At 38.0% G+C, this 17,645-nt stretch overlaps 1 protein-coding gene across 1 annotated transcript in view; it reads right to left on the reverse strand.

The window, feature by feature from the left end:
* Positions 1–13,854: 13,854 nt before the first annotated feature.
* The window catches only part of CBX6 (chromobox 6), a 49,151-nt gene continuing 45,360 nt past the window's right edge, over positions 13,855–17,645 (reverse strand). The window contains exons 4-5 of the mRNA XM_077452314.1: positions 16,612–16,678; positions 13,855–15,089 (exon numbers count right to left, since the gene is read on the reverse strand). Of these exons, the coding sequence (XP_077308440.1) occupies positions 14,244–15,089; positions 16,612–16,678 (913 nt within the window). The 3' untranslated portion in view covers positions 13,855–14,243. The remainder of the gene's footprint in view (positions 15,090–16,611; positions 16,679–17,645) is intronic.

Raw genomic sequence — 17,645 nt, forward strand, 5'->3', positions numbered from 1 at the left:
GACAGCGCGGTTCTTTTCGGTAAATTATGTGAGCCCTGGTGGAGTGCCTTTAAAATGAAAAAGGAGGAATTCTCTTATTTTAAGCCAAAAGCTTGAACAATCACTTGACGAATCCACCTAGGAATCGTAGATTCCGATGCTGCCTGTCCACTTTTAAGACCGTCAGGCAACACAAACAAAAAACTTTTTTTTTTTTTATGCAACCGATCGGTCACCTTTAAATACACCTTGACCGCTCTCAGCACATCAAGAGAATGTAATGACTTTTCTTTCAGAGAACGAGGGTCTGAAAAAAAAATAATAAAAAAGAAGGTGCAACAATATCCTGGTTTAAATTGAAAAAAAAAAAAAAAAAAAACCTGACACTACCTTTGGAAGGAAATTAGGATGAGGCTGCAATACAACCTTATCCTTAAGAATAATGAAATAACGGACCAAGGGAAAAATACCGTATTGGCTCAAAAAGGCTGTTTTTGTAAAGCTGACAGGACTAATTTAAAGTCCCAAGGATTCAGGGGGTGATCTAACTGGAGGATTAATCCATGTTTCCCCCTGAATAAAGTTATGAACCAGAAAGAGTGAGAAGAAAGTGGTCGTTGATGAGGCTGGTACCTGGCCTTTGATAGTACTCAGGGCCAGCTTTATCTCTAATCCCATCTGTAGGAATTCAAGGATCCTACCTATGACATATGTCCTGGGGTGCCAACCCCTGGATTCACACCAGAAGACATATGCCTTCCAGACTCATTAGTATATGACACTGGAGGCCAGCTTCCTAGCATAACCAAAGTAGAAACTACTGAAGCTGACAGCCCACGGTCTTGTTTTAAAATGTGGGTCTCAATAGCCAAACCGTAAAATTTTGCGTTTGTAAGGAAGGATGGAATACCAGACCTTGCGAAGGTGGTCTGGCCAGAGTGGTAGGGAACAACAGACCCAATCTTCACCCTTCACGGTAGGCTCTGTTAAACCTGCAAGAGCTGGGGATCCTAAAAGGAAAACCCACAATCCTAGGCCTGCAATAGCACCCTGGCAGTAAAAAACGTTATAGCCTTAATACCAAAAAGTACTGCATCCCAGAGTCCAGCTTCCCAAAGGAGAGCATTCACAGGCAAAAAACAAATTTTTTCAGATACTAGGCCCGGTATCATTAAAACGGGAGTCCGCCGGGACTCCGCGTTTTTTTTTTTTTAAAGCCAGCAGCTACAAATACTGCAGCTGCTGACTTTTAAAATAGTGACACTTACCTGTCCAGCGCGCCCGCGATGTCGGCACCCGAAGCCGATCTCTAGATCATCTGTCGGGTGCTGCCGCCGCCATCTTGGGTATGGGAATCAGGAAATGGAGCCTTTCGGCTTCATTTCCCGGTTCCCTACTGCGCATGCGCGAATCGCGCTGCGCAATAAGGACGGTCCCCGCTGCCTCTGGGATCTGTGTGTTTCCCAGCAGGCAGCGGGGCACTTGCGGAAAGGGGGGGCACTTGCGGAAAGGGGCGTAATCTACGCCCCTTTCCGCAGAGAGCTATCCCGGAAGTGGGTGCAGAATACCTGTACTGTACAGGTATCTGCACCCCCCTCCCCCCTGAAAGGTGCCAATTGTGGCGCCGGAGGGGGGGAGGGTTCCGATGAGCGGAGGTCCACTTTAGGGTGGACCTCCGCTTTAAATTGATCTGTCTGCATAGCGAGCCCCAGCAAGGATTGCTCCAGTGGAGCACAGCACATCTTTACTTGTGACCAACACCTTAGACACTGGCAAAAAAAAAGAAACGGAGGTACTCCCACAAGTGGGAGGGGTTATATAGGGAGTGCACTTTTTAATTTAGGGCGTGTTACTGCAATACTTTTCTGTGAGAAATACATAGTAAGGTTGAATAAAGAAACCAGGCCATCTAGTTCAACCCAAGTGAGTGTCTACAATTGGCCCTATCCCTGTACATTGCACACTCACAGCGGTCCCCCCACAACCCAAGGTCCCCATTCATATACTAGGGCCAATTTGGGACAGAAGCAAATTAACCTACCTGCATGTCTTTGGAGTGCAAGAGGAAACCGGATTACCCGGAGGAAACACACAAGGGCACAGGGAGAACATGCAAACTCCAGGCAGGTAGTGTCGTGGTTGGGATTCAAACCAGTGACCTTTTTACTGCTAGGTGAGAGTGCTAATCACTACACCACTGTGCCGCCCAATAAATACTTGATTTTCTGGAAAAATGTATGGGGTGCTAACAATTTTGGCCATGATAGATATATATATATATATATATATATATATATAAAATATATTTTCTTCTCTCTATTAAATTTAACAAATTGCTGTGAAAATTATTATTTTTTTTTTTTCAAATAGGTTTATACTGCCACAGGAAGTGTAAATAAACTACAACCACAGTTGAAAATGCAAAAACCGACTCTTGGCAGGAGAACAATCAAACATACAGTACAGATTCAAACTGTTTACCTTGTTTGGGGACAACAAAAATAAATAAATAATAATAAAAAAAAAATAAAAAAAGAAGGGAAGAAGGAGAGAAGGACTTTTTTGGAATGTAATTTTATTTATATGGTTTATCCTGAAATCCGGTAAAACACTGAGTGCAGCATATAATGTATAGATATATATTTTTATATATATATATATGCAGTATAACAGATATATAAAATCCAGAAAACAGAGCAGAAACACATAGATGCAGGCTTGGCCTGCTAATATCAAACCCACAAGACTATTATCGCCAGCTAGGCACCAATTTCTGACACACAAATGATTTCAGTTAAACACATACATTTGAAAAAGACAAATAACCCACCCCCAATCCATGCAAGAAAAACAAAATAAAATATAATATATATTAACATAATAATTATAAAATACATTTTATTTTTTGTTTTTAAAAACAGAGGAATCCTTCATTCCCATTTGAGAGAGGTGTTGACTTAATCATCTTCTATCTTTAGGACCTGTGTTTTGGGAATATGTTTTTTTCAAGAATGTAATGCATCTATGAAACCATTACAAAATTTTTTTATGTTCATTTAGAATTTTGTACCATCTTTAAAAGAAAAATATTACAATCACTGTAGATTTGGAAACTAGATTAGAAAAATTACTGATGCATCTCAGCCAAATCTTTAAAAAGGACAATGCAATGGTTTGTGAAATTGTTGAATTTTCATTTGAGAGTTGAGGTTTTTCTGCAGCATACAATAATGTACGAAACACTGTACATTCTGAACGCCCCCCCACATACACACACAACAGTGCATGTATTCCATTCGAGCACTCCACAAAAACACATAAAGGTGCCCTAAGATTTTTGTAGCGTTGCATTGGCAAAACATTCTAAATAGACTACTTTACAGCAATGCACTACAATAGGTGAATCAGCCTTATGGACCCTCCGATAGTGGATTCCCTATCGGTACCTGCCTGCAGCCCTGCTCCTGCCATCCTCAATGTATAACCCTGCCAACGACATACAGCCTTCTTCAAAAAGTCCTGGCTTGTTATGCTGAGCCACCAACATGTGCCCTCTATGACCCCTGTTCTTTTCTATGGATGGGTTCATACCTATACTCCAAAATGGAGAACAGAGGTGTCCACAGGAATGTACAGAAATGACAGTATGCAAATTCATTAGATTAAGTGTGGAAAGGAACTCAACTGGGTCCATAAAGGACAACTTCATCAAAAGTGACGTCTCTTAAATTGATTCTAAAGGCATAGGGTTTTTACCTTAATGCAGTCTATGCATTAAAGCAGAACAATACTCACCTCAGCTCCAGCGATGTGGTGTCCCTGAGCTAGCAAGTGGCTTGCTATGGTAGCAGACACCGAAGAGGAGCCAAGAGCGCAGGCGGAAGTTTTGGGCCGCTCTGTGCAAAAGCATTGGACAGAGCAGGTAAGTATTACATGTTTATTGTAATAAGAGTAAAAAAAAAAAAAAAAGCTGAGCATTTACAACCGCTTTAAATAGAATATGTGTAACCGATGTTCAGGTGTGCAGATCAATATAATAACTGGAACACGTGAAGCGATGGACATGTGAGGCAGCTCAAAACTGTTAAGGATCCTAATGCATTGTATAAAAAAACGGCTTTCAAGTTGCGCAACAAGACTGACCATCTACAGTTAGTACTAATTAAAAGCACAAAAGAAAAACCTAATAGAGCAAAAAAAAAAAAAAAAAATGAAATATAAATATATATATATTTTTTTTAGATCACAAAAATTGGACTTGTCAACAGGACTTTGACAGCTAAATGATAGACAAGTGAATAACAACCAGGATAAAAACAAAGCCAATTTCTTGTACCCCCTCCAATTAGTATATGCAGAACTGGATTAAAGTCTTAATAGTGCCAAGAAAAACAAAAAAAACAAAAAAAAAAAAAAGCTACCATTTCTCTTCCTTCATCGGCTACCACCAACACTGTGCCCACATTCTGAATGAGGCATGTAGATAGCAGCATAATATAGTGGGTTATTTACTAAAAGGAAAAATAGGCTGTTCATTTTGTAGAGAGATTTTCACTTTGCAAGGGAATTTTCCTTTACTTTAGTAAAAATGAGGGGCACTCTGCTAACTTCCATTATTCAAGCAAAAAAGTTCTTTCATTAATTAATCTAATTTTCCTTGCAAGCGATGGGGTATTCTTTGCAAAGTAAATCTTCACCATAATCACTTCCCTAAAAAGGGAAAAAACGCTTGTGAAATTGAACAGCCTATTTGACTTTAGTAAGTCAACACTGTAAAAGCAACTTTCATACAGTTACCTCATTGTACGGTAAAAAGGACTGTGTCCTCTTAAGTAAATACTAATAAAAACCATGGGACAAACAAAAAAAAAAAAAAAAAAAAAAAAAAAAAAGAAGAAGGAACAAACAAACACATACATGTTTCATGATGTCAAAAATATTGAATAGACTGTGCCCACTTTAAAAGGAGACATGTATAAAACCAGTAAAAGTTCTCTGTACATTATGCATAATTGTGCATTGTTGTAACAGAATTGCACTTTTTAACTTTTGCCAGGTCTGAAATTTTCTCGCTTTACAAATATGTCAGACCTGACCCTGATTTTGCTATAGATCTATAAAAAAATATTTATGACAGATTGGGCAAGATGTGCACCTGTGTTTTAGCTCAGTAAAATAGCACAATTAAAAATTGTATTGTGCCCTTTACATTTTCTGGAAAAAAAAAAAAAAGTTGTGTGCCTCTTTAAAACAGCCAGTGAGATTCTTCATTTTATTATTACAGTAAAGGAGAGAAAATTAAAACCGAGAACCTCATTAGTTAATGTAGAAAACAGCTCAATTCTTCAGAGTTGTTTACACAGAAAGCTTGTCACAAAAACTCATGTAACATGTACAAGCCCCGCAACAAGTTCTCGGTTTTGGATTATACTGTATTATGAACAACATCAAGCGTTTTAAAAAAGGCAAACAGCCATGTTTTCTATGCCTTTCCTAATACCTCTTTTATGTAGCTTATAAATTCAAACAGCACCAAAATGAATTCATTGCAGCAGGTTAAAATATTTCACAGTAAACCTAAAGAAAAAAAGAAAATGACATATCCTGGCATGAAAAATGCTTACAGTTAAAGCAATAAGCACAGGCTATACAAAAAACAAGATTCTATGCAACAACCAAGGACGAAATGAGATTGCTTTGACAAAACATGGCACAGTAAATTATATAACTTGTTCAAGAAAATATATGGTTAGCTACATGTCACTGTTTTGATAAGAACAACAAAGCACAACAGTAATAGTAAAGTATGTCACAGCTTAAAAAGTGCCCATTGATGTCAGTTTATTCCACTCAGACCCATGTGCTTAAAAAATACATGCATGTTACATAAAAATTGTTCTGTCTAAAATGTACACGTTTTCAAGTGCCGAATAGAGTGGTCACTTCCAAGGATGTTTTAGAGAGAAAGTTCACAATTTTTGTGAAGCTACTCCATTCAGAATTTTTTTGCACGTGGCTTTTGCTACAAAAACCATTGCTGAGGCAAGCAGAACTTACAAAAAACAAACAAAAAATGAATTTTACATAAGCACACATATGTGAACAGACATCTAAACCAAAATGTATATTAAAATCTGCAGTTTGCATGTGTTTTGCAGCAAGAGCACTAACGGGGTATACAATTAATTAGCAGGAATATGACTGGTTGTGTGAAATCTGATGAGATCCCAGTAAAACATCACATGCAATGGTCTACACAGCTACCAGTGCAGAGACGTTATTCATCTCACATGTCAAAAGGGAAGAAGGTACAAGTTAAATGTCACTTACTGGACCTCAGCTTTTATAAGGAGGCATGCAGAATTTGTGATCATTGAATGAAAAAATAAAATATATAAATCTCCTTATACATCTGCATCAAGCAACAGCTTCAGTTAAAGAAGTCCACTAAACTGGACCACAATGGAGTACCAAAGGCTAAAAACTAATGCACTTTGCATTTATAAGAATATTTCTCCTATCTCTTTAAACCGTGTATAAAAATGTTTCTGAAGCAATATCCACAGATAGTGGTCTACTGCTGAGAATTTGTACTCCAGTATATATATGTTTCCAGGGCTCGTATGCTAAGTTAGGTTACTATGGCGCAATAAAAAAAAAAAACTTTTACTAAAAATTAAGTAATCTGTCATTACCAAGTTAATTCTGAAAATGCTCATTACTTGGTTGTCTATGGCTTAAATACTGATGTGGAACAAACAAGCAAAATAGAGAGTTTAGAACAAATTGTTCCGAGATGGAGACTGAAATCATTGAAGCCACTGTGATTCAGCATTATAGCCAGGCAGCTAACATTTTTGGAAAGAGTAGTCAGCAATGGCACCCTCCACATTTCTTCAATACAGGTTACCTTTAAACAAAGAATCTTTAACCAGTTGGGCCGTGGTCCTGAGCGCTCCTGGCGGTTAACGGAAAGCTCACAATCGCCGCTTGCAATCAGGAGCCCTCTAATCATGTGACTGCCATGACAGCCAACCATGGTGGTCACATGATCATACACCCCACCCCCCAAGCATCCTAAACCCCCTTAAAAAAGGACCTAGAAGATGGCTCCAAGAGGTTAAATAGTAATTTCCAATATATACAATGCAATTGCATGACTAGGCTAAAATAAAATATTTTTGGGTAGACTGACAGGAGTTTGTTCTACACGGAGACGAATTTGAAACAGCTCATGAGTGAGACTCTAAGGCAGCCTTGCTCAACCAGGGTTCTGTGAAACCCTAGAGGTCCTCCAGAGGTTGCTAGGGGTTCCTTGAGAAAAATAAAAAATGTCTCTCAGTAACCACTGACATTAAGACTCTTTCTAGTGGTCTGTAAAATGGGGGCAAGGTAGTTTAACAAATCTGACCAATATTATAAGTGGGTCTTTCTACCAATGGCAACCAGAGTATGGGGTCAAATTGAATTCAATTCAGTCGAACTTGGAAAATTTAAATACAAACAAAAAACTAAACAAATTCGGAAAACCTATCTAAACAAAATTAGTTAAATGAATGAAAACAACTTTTTTTGTTCTGAACATGTCTGTTGCCTTGGTGCAAAAAAAAAAAAAAAAAAAAAAAAAAAAAATACATAACTTGGGCAGTCTGTATAGAAAGCAGATTACTACCAGTGCTGCTGCTATCCAACACTTCTGGGTGTGTGAAAGTGTCTTGCACCATGAACTGCGGTAGGCAGATTTTGCCACTATATCACTACTGCATTCAGTAATGACATAATGACAGGTAGTAAGGGACAAACCTAGAAATGTCAGCAGGGCTTCTGGTATATCGACATATTGAAGATTTGACTTTCCACCAACCAGATAGATGAGTATTAATGTGCTTCTTTTGCAAGCGGTCTAAGTTTACATTTTTTTTTCAGCAAGGCAACAGAGTCACTTCAGTAACAGACTTTCAGGGTGGAAGTGGGAAACATGAAGGTGAATCAATCCCATGCCGACTGGCGCGGTTCTCCGTGGGTGTTTGATTAGTTCCACTGAATAGGCTACCACCACTTATAGACACTTAGCTTTCTTTGGCATGATGGAGCCTGGTTTTTGGAGAAACCAATAAAAGCAAATGGGTTTTCAAGACAAGTCTGCTACCAGCCTGCTTTTAAAAAAAAGCTAAACTCGTCCAAGCGTCATGAAGTTGCTTGACAGTCCTATTCACAAAGGATGGGGATGTGCTGCAAATTTTCAAATATATAGCAAACATCTTGTGTGAAAAAAATAAATAAAAATATCAGGAAAGAAATCTTGTTAAAGTATAACTGGTTTCTATGGATTTAGAGATACTAAAAAACTCTGAGAGTATGGATAGTTAAAAAATAGCCAAACTACAAGTACAACGCATCTTTGCATAAGCTATAACCTGCTCATTTTGTTATCTGGGGAAATCCGAAAAAAAAAAAAAAAAAAAAAACACTTTAGCGTACTTTTGTATTGCAGTTCATATCAGTGTTAGAAAGTACACATGCAACAGTAAATACTTTGCTTGTAAAATTGAATTAAGGCTTGTGCTGAAACAGATAAGGTCTAAAATCTGGTGCAATCACAAGTCAAAATGCAAGTCGTAATACAAAGTCATCTTATTATAAAGTCCCTTACTAGACTTCTGATACAGTTTTCAAGCAGTTTTGGTAATTCTCTTGATATTCAGATATCAAACAGCAAGACAAAATATCAATTATCCATTAGTCATTCTTCTATTGTTTCCAGAATACTACTATTCTGAGGCACAGGCAGGCACTGTGGCCCAGTGAAAAACACTTTAAAACAAACATTGCTGGCAAACCTGGCCATTTGACAACTGGAGATCCACAAAGTGCCTAAACTAGCTTGGATCAAAAATCATCTTCTGCTTTAGTAATGGTTGACCATTACAAAATATTACATTTAGAAAGCAATTAAACCTTTTGTATGCAAGTATTTGGTGCAGTTCAGCTCAAAACAGGCATCAACCCTACCAGGTATTATATTTCACAAATATAAAAAACACAAAAGTAGAATGAGTACTATATGTGAACATTAAAAAGGCATCCAACTTGCAGTTTAGTTAACAGACAGGACATCTGTTGGTACCTGCTTGATAGATGTCAATGTCACTGTACTTATACCTTTATAGAAGGAAAGTGTCCAATGCACAAGTGCATATTTCATATAAGTTCTTCGGCCACAAACTTCTCTGTACACATTTTAAAATTATAATATTATAACCATGAAAGTGCACAAATGTTTCCTGCTTGTTTGACTGACAGTAACTTGAAGTTAGTAAAACTGCTACACTTTCCATCAAAGAAGGATGGGGAGAAGGAAGAACAGGGCCAAACAAGAATCTCTTTTATAATGGACGGAAAAGTAAGTGCAATAATTTATCATGGATAATCATCATTTAGAACTAAATTTCTTTCTAGGTCACAAACATGGAAAGCTTTCATTGAAAAACATACTGGTAAAATATTTCACTTATCTGACATAATAAACAGAAAAGCAGCAAATTAAAGTCAAGTTGATAAAAAAAGTGCAAGTTGCTTTTCTTTTGTGTTTTAGTTTATCTTGAACTAAAGAAGGGGCTTTTAGCTATCTGTAATAATGTAAAATTATTTACATAGAAAATTCAGCCATTATACATTTAAAATGCCCTTGCCGAGTCTCAGACAGTAAAATATAGGATCTCAGCTTTAACATCTAATGATAAATATGCAACAGTGTAATCTGAAAATTTGCTAGTGAACTAAAAAGACCGAAAACCTACATATATTTTGACCCAATCAAGTGTAAGCTTTTCACTGGCACAAAGAAAAGGAGGGGGGGGGGGGGGATAAAAAATAAAAGTATTTTTGCTCAAGTAACATGCTTATTGGGGTTGAAGTGAACTTTATATCTGAGGCTGGGTTCACACTATCTGCAGCTTGACTTGAATTTCTACCTGAATTCGGACCTGAAATTGAGCCAAAGATGCACAGGAGCCTTCTGCAGTGCGCTCTGCAGCCGATCCGGAGATGTACGAGAGACTGTCACACCCTCCTGTCATACAAATTGGGAAACCTGCATCCAATTGGCATTAATGTGAACCCAGCCTTAAGGTTTGACTGGGTCAGTGAAAAAAAACAAAAACACCCCAATAACACCCCCCCCCCCCCCAACTATCATTTTATGCTTAACACAAATCGTGACCAACACTATTCAGTTTACACCCAGGGCAATGGCCCTGGGTGTATAGAGGATGTAAAAGTTAACTTAGCACATTAGAAAACAGGTTACTATGCCCCGCTTATTAGCTAGCCATTTCATTCAACTCTTAAATCCTTCAGAACTTGTTGATAAAATAGAACAAAACACACAAAAAAGGAAAAAAAAAAAAAAAAAAAAAAAAAAAAGATATACTCAATCTTTAGCACCAAGAAAGCCAAGGGGTTTTTTTTTTTTTTTTTAGCAATTTCCTTTGCAAAACCATTTCATATATTTCAGACTTAAGTTAAACAAGGATAACCTTAAGTATCCAAATTAAATTTGTGCCCATTTGAAAAGAACAGTAACACTATTCTTTACCACTATCTGCATACACAACAAATGCAATGTGGAAATCAATTTTTCCTTCAATGTCCATCAATGCAAAAGTATACTGGGATATTAGCACCAGGTGTTGACTTCCTATTACTGAAAAAATCATAGGAAGCATTGCAGAGCAGTGTCAGTTTACGGCTAGAAGCAGGCAAACCATTTTACCCATGCAGTTTACAGCTAATTTATATATATATATATATATATATATATATATATATATATATAAATAAAAATACATAAATAGGTGTTAGCACCAGTAATTCTAGAACACCATAGACCTTGAATTAATTGCAGAGATCCCATTTCATGTTATGAGATTCTCCATATCAAAATGTTAAAAGATGCATTCACTCAAAAGCTTGTTTTCAAGTTTTGTCTCAAAGAGAAGAATAGGACTCTTTAAGACAAGTAAAATAATAAATTCTGAATTTGAACAATAGGCTATGAGCTACAGAACCATTCCAAAAAGTTTTTTTTTTTTTAACACAGCACCAGTAGTTAGTTCTTGTTATTGAAATTTTGGAATTTGAAGCCTTCATTCAGAAGATATTTAGTTATGAAATGTGATGGAACAAACTATTACTTGGCCGAGGAAATGCCATATTATTTGTCTTCATAGTCTAGTCTGTTAACTTAATACAGTGGGTCAGACAGGAGACAAAATACGAGAAGGGAGGCTCATGAGATCTGGTGGGCTTAATTTGAGAGCTGAAAGTAAACCGTTTTTTAACTTTACAAGTCTGTGTAAATAATTTTCTGACATGTTCCAATACACTGTAACAAACATTTTTTTAACCAAATCTGTGCCCATTTCTAAAAAGCTGTCTTTAAAGCTCAAGGCAAGCGACTTTGCCTAGGCTGAGATAATGTCAGTCTGAGCCATGAGGGAGAAAGCATTTCCTTAGGTTTTCTCTCCCCCAGTGATCACACTGCTAACTTTTTGTAGGTCACAAGCTCAGAGGCTGCAGGGGCTAATCTATGTGAAATTGTTGTGAACACAGCAAAGAACAGTGCAGGTACCAGGATTTAAAGTGCACCGGGAAAGTATCCACAGCGCTTCACTTTTCCAGTTATGCTACAACATTATTTCAAAATGGATTAAATTATTTTCCTCATAAAATTCTACAAACAATACCTCATAATGACAACGTGAAAGAAGTTTGAAATCTTTGCAAACAAAAAAAAAAAAAAAAAAAAATTAAAAAGAAAAATAAAAAATCCCATGTACATGAGTATTCACAGCCTTTGCTCAACTTTGTTGAAGCACCTTTGGCACCACTTACAGCCTCAAGACTTTCCGAGTATGATGCTACAAGCTTGGCACACCTAATTTTTGGTAGTTTCTTCTATTCTTCTTTGCAGGACCTCTAAAGCGCCATCAGGTTGGATGGGGAAAGTCTGTGCACAGCCATTTTCAGATTTCTCCAGAGATTTTCAAAGTCTGGACAACTCAAGGACATTCACAGATTAGTCTCGTAACCACTCCTTTGTTATCTTGGCTGTGTGCTTAGGGTCGTTGTCCTGTTGGAAGATGAACCTTCACCCCAGTCTGAGGTCCAGAGCGCTCTGGAACAGGTTTTCAGCAAGGATGTCTCTGTACATTGCTGCATTCATCTTTCATTTGATCCTGAATAGTCTTCCAGCTCCTGCCACTGAAAAACATCCACACAGCATGATGCTGCCACCACCATGCTTTACTGTAGGGATGGTACTGGCCAGGTAATGAGCAGTGCCTCGTCTCCTCCAGACATGATGCTTGCCATTCAGGAGAAAGAGTTCATTCTTTGTTTCAACAGACCAGAGAATTTTGATTCTCATGGTCAGAGTCCTTCAGATGCCTTTTGAAAAACATCCAGTTGGCTACCATGTGTCATTTACGGAGGAGTGGCTTCTGTCTGGCCACTCTACAGACCAAATTGGTGGAGTGCTGCAGAGATGGTTGTTCTTCCAGAAGGTTCTCCTCTCTCCACAGAGAAACGCTGGAGGCTCTGTCAGAGTGACCATCAGGTTCTTGGTCATCTCCCTGACTAAGGCCCTTCTCCCCCGATCCCTCAGTTTGGTCCTCTCTAGGAATAGTCCTGGTGGTTCCAAACCTCTTGTATTTACAGATTATGGAGCCAACTGTGCTTATTGAGACCTTAAATGCTGCAGAAAATTTTCTGCACCCTTCCCCAGATCTGTGCCTCAACGAAATCCTGTCTCGGAGATCTACAGACAATTCCTCGGACGTCATGGCTTGGTTTGTGCTCTGACATGCACCATTAACTGTGGGACCTTATATAGACAGGTGTGTGCCTTTCCAAATCATGTCCAATCAACTGAATTTCCCACAGGTGGACTCCAGTTGTAGAAACATCTCAAGGATGATCAGTGGAAACAGGATGCACCTGAGCATTTTATTAGCACTTTTTATTTTTAATACATTTCAAACCTACCTTTCACATTGTAATTGTGGGGTATTGTTTTTAGAATTTTGGAGGAAAATAATGAATTTAATCTACTTTGAAATAAGGCTGTAACATAACAAAATGTGTAAAAAGTGAAGTGCTGTGAATACTTTGTGGATGCACTGTATAGGATTGTGTCAGCTCTGAGCCAGTATATCAGTTCAGAGATTAGATGCCGACCCTAGATGACAGAACAAATATTGTGCTGTCCTGGAAAGAGCAGATAACAGCATTGTCAGGAGTGCTGTGATCTCTAGATGTAACAAATACCCAAGCATAAAAAAAGAACATGAAAATATGATGCTAGGCCCAAATTAAAGACATCATTGTGTTCACATTTGCCCAACACCTTATCACTTTTTTGCTCTCTGGCTGGGGTACACATTAGTGTACAGGATAGCACAGCATAAAATTATATTGGGAAAAAGGCTGGATGCATAGATTATTATCCATTTATTCTAAAATGCCTTGTATGCAACTATTTTTACTATCGAAATTGGATATCGATATAATGGAGAACGCTCATCTTTCTGCAACACTCACCTTTTGGCCTCATTCTGCCCACCTGACGTTATGGTTTGTTTACTTCCATGAACTACTGATCAGCTAATTTTTCTACTTTGGTATTGGAAAGTCACCAAAGACTTCTGTATGTTGCATTCCAAATCAGACCAAGGTTTAAACTAGGGAGTTAATGAAGTACATCAACAGGGGCCTTTAAATAGTGCTTTGAATGCTACTCCCTCAGTTAGTTCTGCAATCCTAAAGAGTTTTTCAGCAAGTAGGCTATAAGTGTGTGTGTGTGTGATATATAAATTAATTGTTAAATGTCCGCTTTAATAGCAAGCTATAGCTCTTACATAGTATACATGCACAATTCATTTATGTGCTTAGCAGCCATGACAATATAAGTATATATAGTAAATACAGTAATTTTGTTTCCGTTTTGCTATGCTATGAAATGTTAAACTAGATATGGGGTGGAGGACATATGTAGATCCTCGGACCAAGTGCCATCACATTCTACATTTAATCTTGCCACACTGGGCAAGGAAGTATATATAGGTTGTACTATCTTTTAGTACATCCTTATACATGATCATAAGGATGGAGAAAGAGGATATAGGGTGGTGTATTACAAGCTTTAGAGTGAAACAATCTTTAAATTGTTGTACATATTTCCTATTACTCGCCCTTCTCCTATTCTATTTGCCTACTGCGGCTACTTTCTCGAAGTCTTGTGCATTGCAAAACTCTTTGATGGTGACGGTCAACAGGTTACTGGTAACATCAGTCACCACCACATTGGAACATGGTGACATGTCTGGACGCCAATCTCCAGCTTCCTCTTCAGGTTCAGATTCTTCAGGCTCCCCTTGCCCACGTTTGCTTGCAGAGGATTCTGGTGGTATAGAAAGATCCAATGCCTCAGATTCCCTCCAGTCAGGAACAGCAGGGCTAAGAGTCTCAGGCAGTAATTTAGGGGGTCGATCATCTGATGGAGCTGGAGAAGGACACCCAGATGTGGCAGAGCTTTCATCCTCTAAGCCTTGGTGAGTGCTTTTATTATCTGCTTTTGCTTCATCTGGGCCTCGAAGGGCTGGCTTGTTGTACAGTGAAAATGACCCATATTTTATGTGACGAATCTGGTTACGCAACATACTCTCACTGTACTTTTTACTTTTACCAATCACTCTATTTCGGGAAGGAATTTTGGGGCGTCCTAGAGGTGGTTTTGCAGCTTTATCAATGACCTTTAGATTGAGAATGATTCGATTACGCTTTGGCTCTCTGGGTTTTGCCTTGCGATTGATGATCCGCACAGTTTCAGAAAATGGTGACACAGGGGGGCGTAGACCAGAACTAGTACCAGAAGGTGCAGAAGGGTCCGGACGGGGAAGAGGGCGACGGGACATGCTATGGCAGCGTCGAATGTCCTTTTTTAATCGATGCACAGCAGCACTTGAGTGCAACTTAGCGGAGCCACTGGAGCCTGGTTTAACTCCATAGTGGAGATCATTTATACGAAGTGCTTCAGCCTGGGCTCTGGCCTGTTAATGACAGAAGATTAGTTACAAATAACCTGCTACTTTCTCCAATGTTGCTAAACATTTTCAGAATCTTATGTCTGTAACAGATTCCCAATTGGCAAACAACTTGGAAAAAAAAAAAAAAAAAAAAAACACACACCACCACATACATAAAATGCGTTTTCAAGCTGAACATAATTTACATTCCATTTCTTATTGTACGTACTACTGGGAGGGGGTCTGACGATGTGCCTTGGACATGGATCTACTGACTAGTATTCTGCATAGATTGGTGCCAACTAAGAACACTGAAGCACACAAAATAGGATTCTCAAATTTTTCCTTGCACCCATTATAGTTAGTTATCGGAAATCCTAATGCCCAAAATTGTATAAAACTTTCTCCACAGTTATGCTGGTGTGGCCCTTCTACATAACATGTCCCTTTTAAAAGATAATTTTGCTCAACTCAGGCTGCTTCTTTATTCGAATTTAACAAGCCTATTCTGGTTTTAGCTGCTTATTTAGATATGGCTTGCATGGCAACTTTACCCAATATTCACCATACAGTCCCTATGAACCCCTATGAAAAAAAAAAAGTTTGCCTGAGCTGTAAAGCACATCTGAAGCCAACTTTTATCTTCAAATCAAGAATAAGTTTTTTTTTATTCACTTATTTATAAAGCAAAAAGTTTTTTTTGCTTTATAAGTGCTAAATAACATTTGCTAAAAAGATTCCTCTAGACAATCCTTACTCAAAGATGGAGAATCCAATTATTTTAAAGATCAGAAAAAGCATTTGCATTCATACTCTATGCAGATTCACCCAATACCTTGATTTGGCTTCTTCCTCAGCAGTATTACCTGCCAATCTTTATATAAAAATCAGCTAGCAATAGATGGGAGTGATTTGTTTTCCTGCAACCATGGACTGCACGAAAGAAAAAAATAAATAAATAAATAAATGTCAGTCAATTTCCCCACCAACAGTGTCAGTGTTGATGGGGGAATTCCTGCAGCGGAACCATTGTGTTCTCCTGGTGGGGGAAGACATCTCGGCTGGGAGAACACAGCGATAACTGCAAGTGACTGCAATAGTATGTCAAATTCGACTGTCAGGTTGCACCAAAGTTGATTGATCAACTTGGGCACATTCAGCCTGCCCATACATGGTTGGAATCTCGGCCAGTCCCTGCAGAACCGTCTGACATTCAGTCTATGGCTGGCTTTAGTGAATGCTGGAGAACTCAGACATGCAAACGTATCTGGATTTTCCCAATATTTGTATTGTATTTACTAGTGTTGCCTATAAGGCAATGACAAATCAGATAAATACAATTAACATGTTGCAACTAGTGAGTACATTAAAAAGGCCAAGTCCACCTTTTGCAAAAAAAAAAAAAAAAATGCACCCATATTTGTAGCAACAATTTGCAACCATGTTACAACCTAAATATCGATGTAACATATAATATGGTCTAAAATATGGAGTTGACCTTTGAGTAACAAAAAAAAAAAAAAATATATATGCAGATTTTTTTTACCTTTAATAAGAACGTTTTTGGTTTTGGACCCCTTTTTTTCGGTCCATAGATCTCCTGTTCCCTCTCTCTGTACAAAACAGAAAACAAGATTAAGCAGAGATCAAAAGCAAGTCATTGTAATGGTATCAAAAGAATCTAAACAATACAGTTCAAATGATCCATTCCAAACACCCCAGAGGATGCCTTATTAGGATGAAACATCGGGACAGGCTCCACCGATGCTACTGCATTACTTGGTTTTATCCATATGCTTTTAATGTCTTCTCAAATGTGAGTGACCATTTTAGCATTTTTTTCAATAAATGTTTTACATTTAAAAAACGGAATCACACTATGTGGCCCCATTTTTCTCCTTTTGCCATATGTCATATTGAGAGGAACCGATCATGAATTTTGGTCATTATAACTATGGTGGATACTTACTGATGTTACTACTGTAACGTATCCCTACCAGATTGGTCTATATTGGAAATCATGGTTGCTGTACCCTTCCTTGGGTGTGTTACACCAAAAGCTTGGTTGACCCATCAGACATAGGCCTAGCTGGGTTCAACCTGTCTGGTAAGCTTCTTCTCCTTTACGGTGGTGGATTATCTACAGACAACCATTTCACCCAGATTCACAGTCACATTATTCTTTGCCATATTATATGGACTATATGCATTTTATATGTACCAACACTGTTGGTTTGCTTACATTTTTCACTATTGTTGGGCAATCTTAATTTGTTGTGAATTTATCTGCACATTTATATATTGTATCAAATTTTTTGGAAATTATCTCATTGTTCATTTCATTTTTAATCAGCGCTGCACTATATTACTTTATTAATACAGTGCAAATGATCCATTCCAAACTCACAGACAAGGTTCAAAACATTCAGAAAAATGTGCTGCTTTCCAGATCAGTTTATTAAATTATTATTTTTTAACTAGACCCGGACCATGTTAAAAATTGGGTACATAGTAGCCATTGTAAATCATACACAATGCCCAAATCATTGGTGAAAAGCCAGGACACTAGGAATGTGCGTT

This window comes from Lithobates pipiens, unplaced genomic scaffold (assembly GCF_037356315.1).
Source record: "Lithobates pipiens isolate NorthernLeopardFrog02 unplaced genomic scaffold, aLitPip1_a1.2 Scaffold_23, whole genome shotgun sequence".
NCBI classification, from domain to species: domain Eukaryota; kingdom Metazoa; phylum Chordata; class Amphibia; order Anura; family Ranidae; genus Lithobates; species Lithobates pipiens.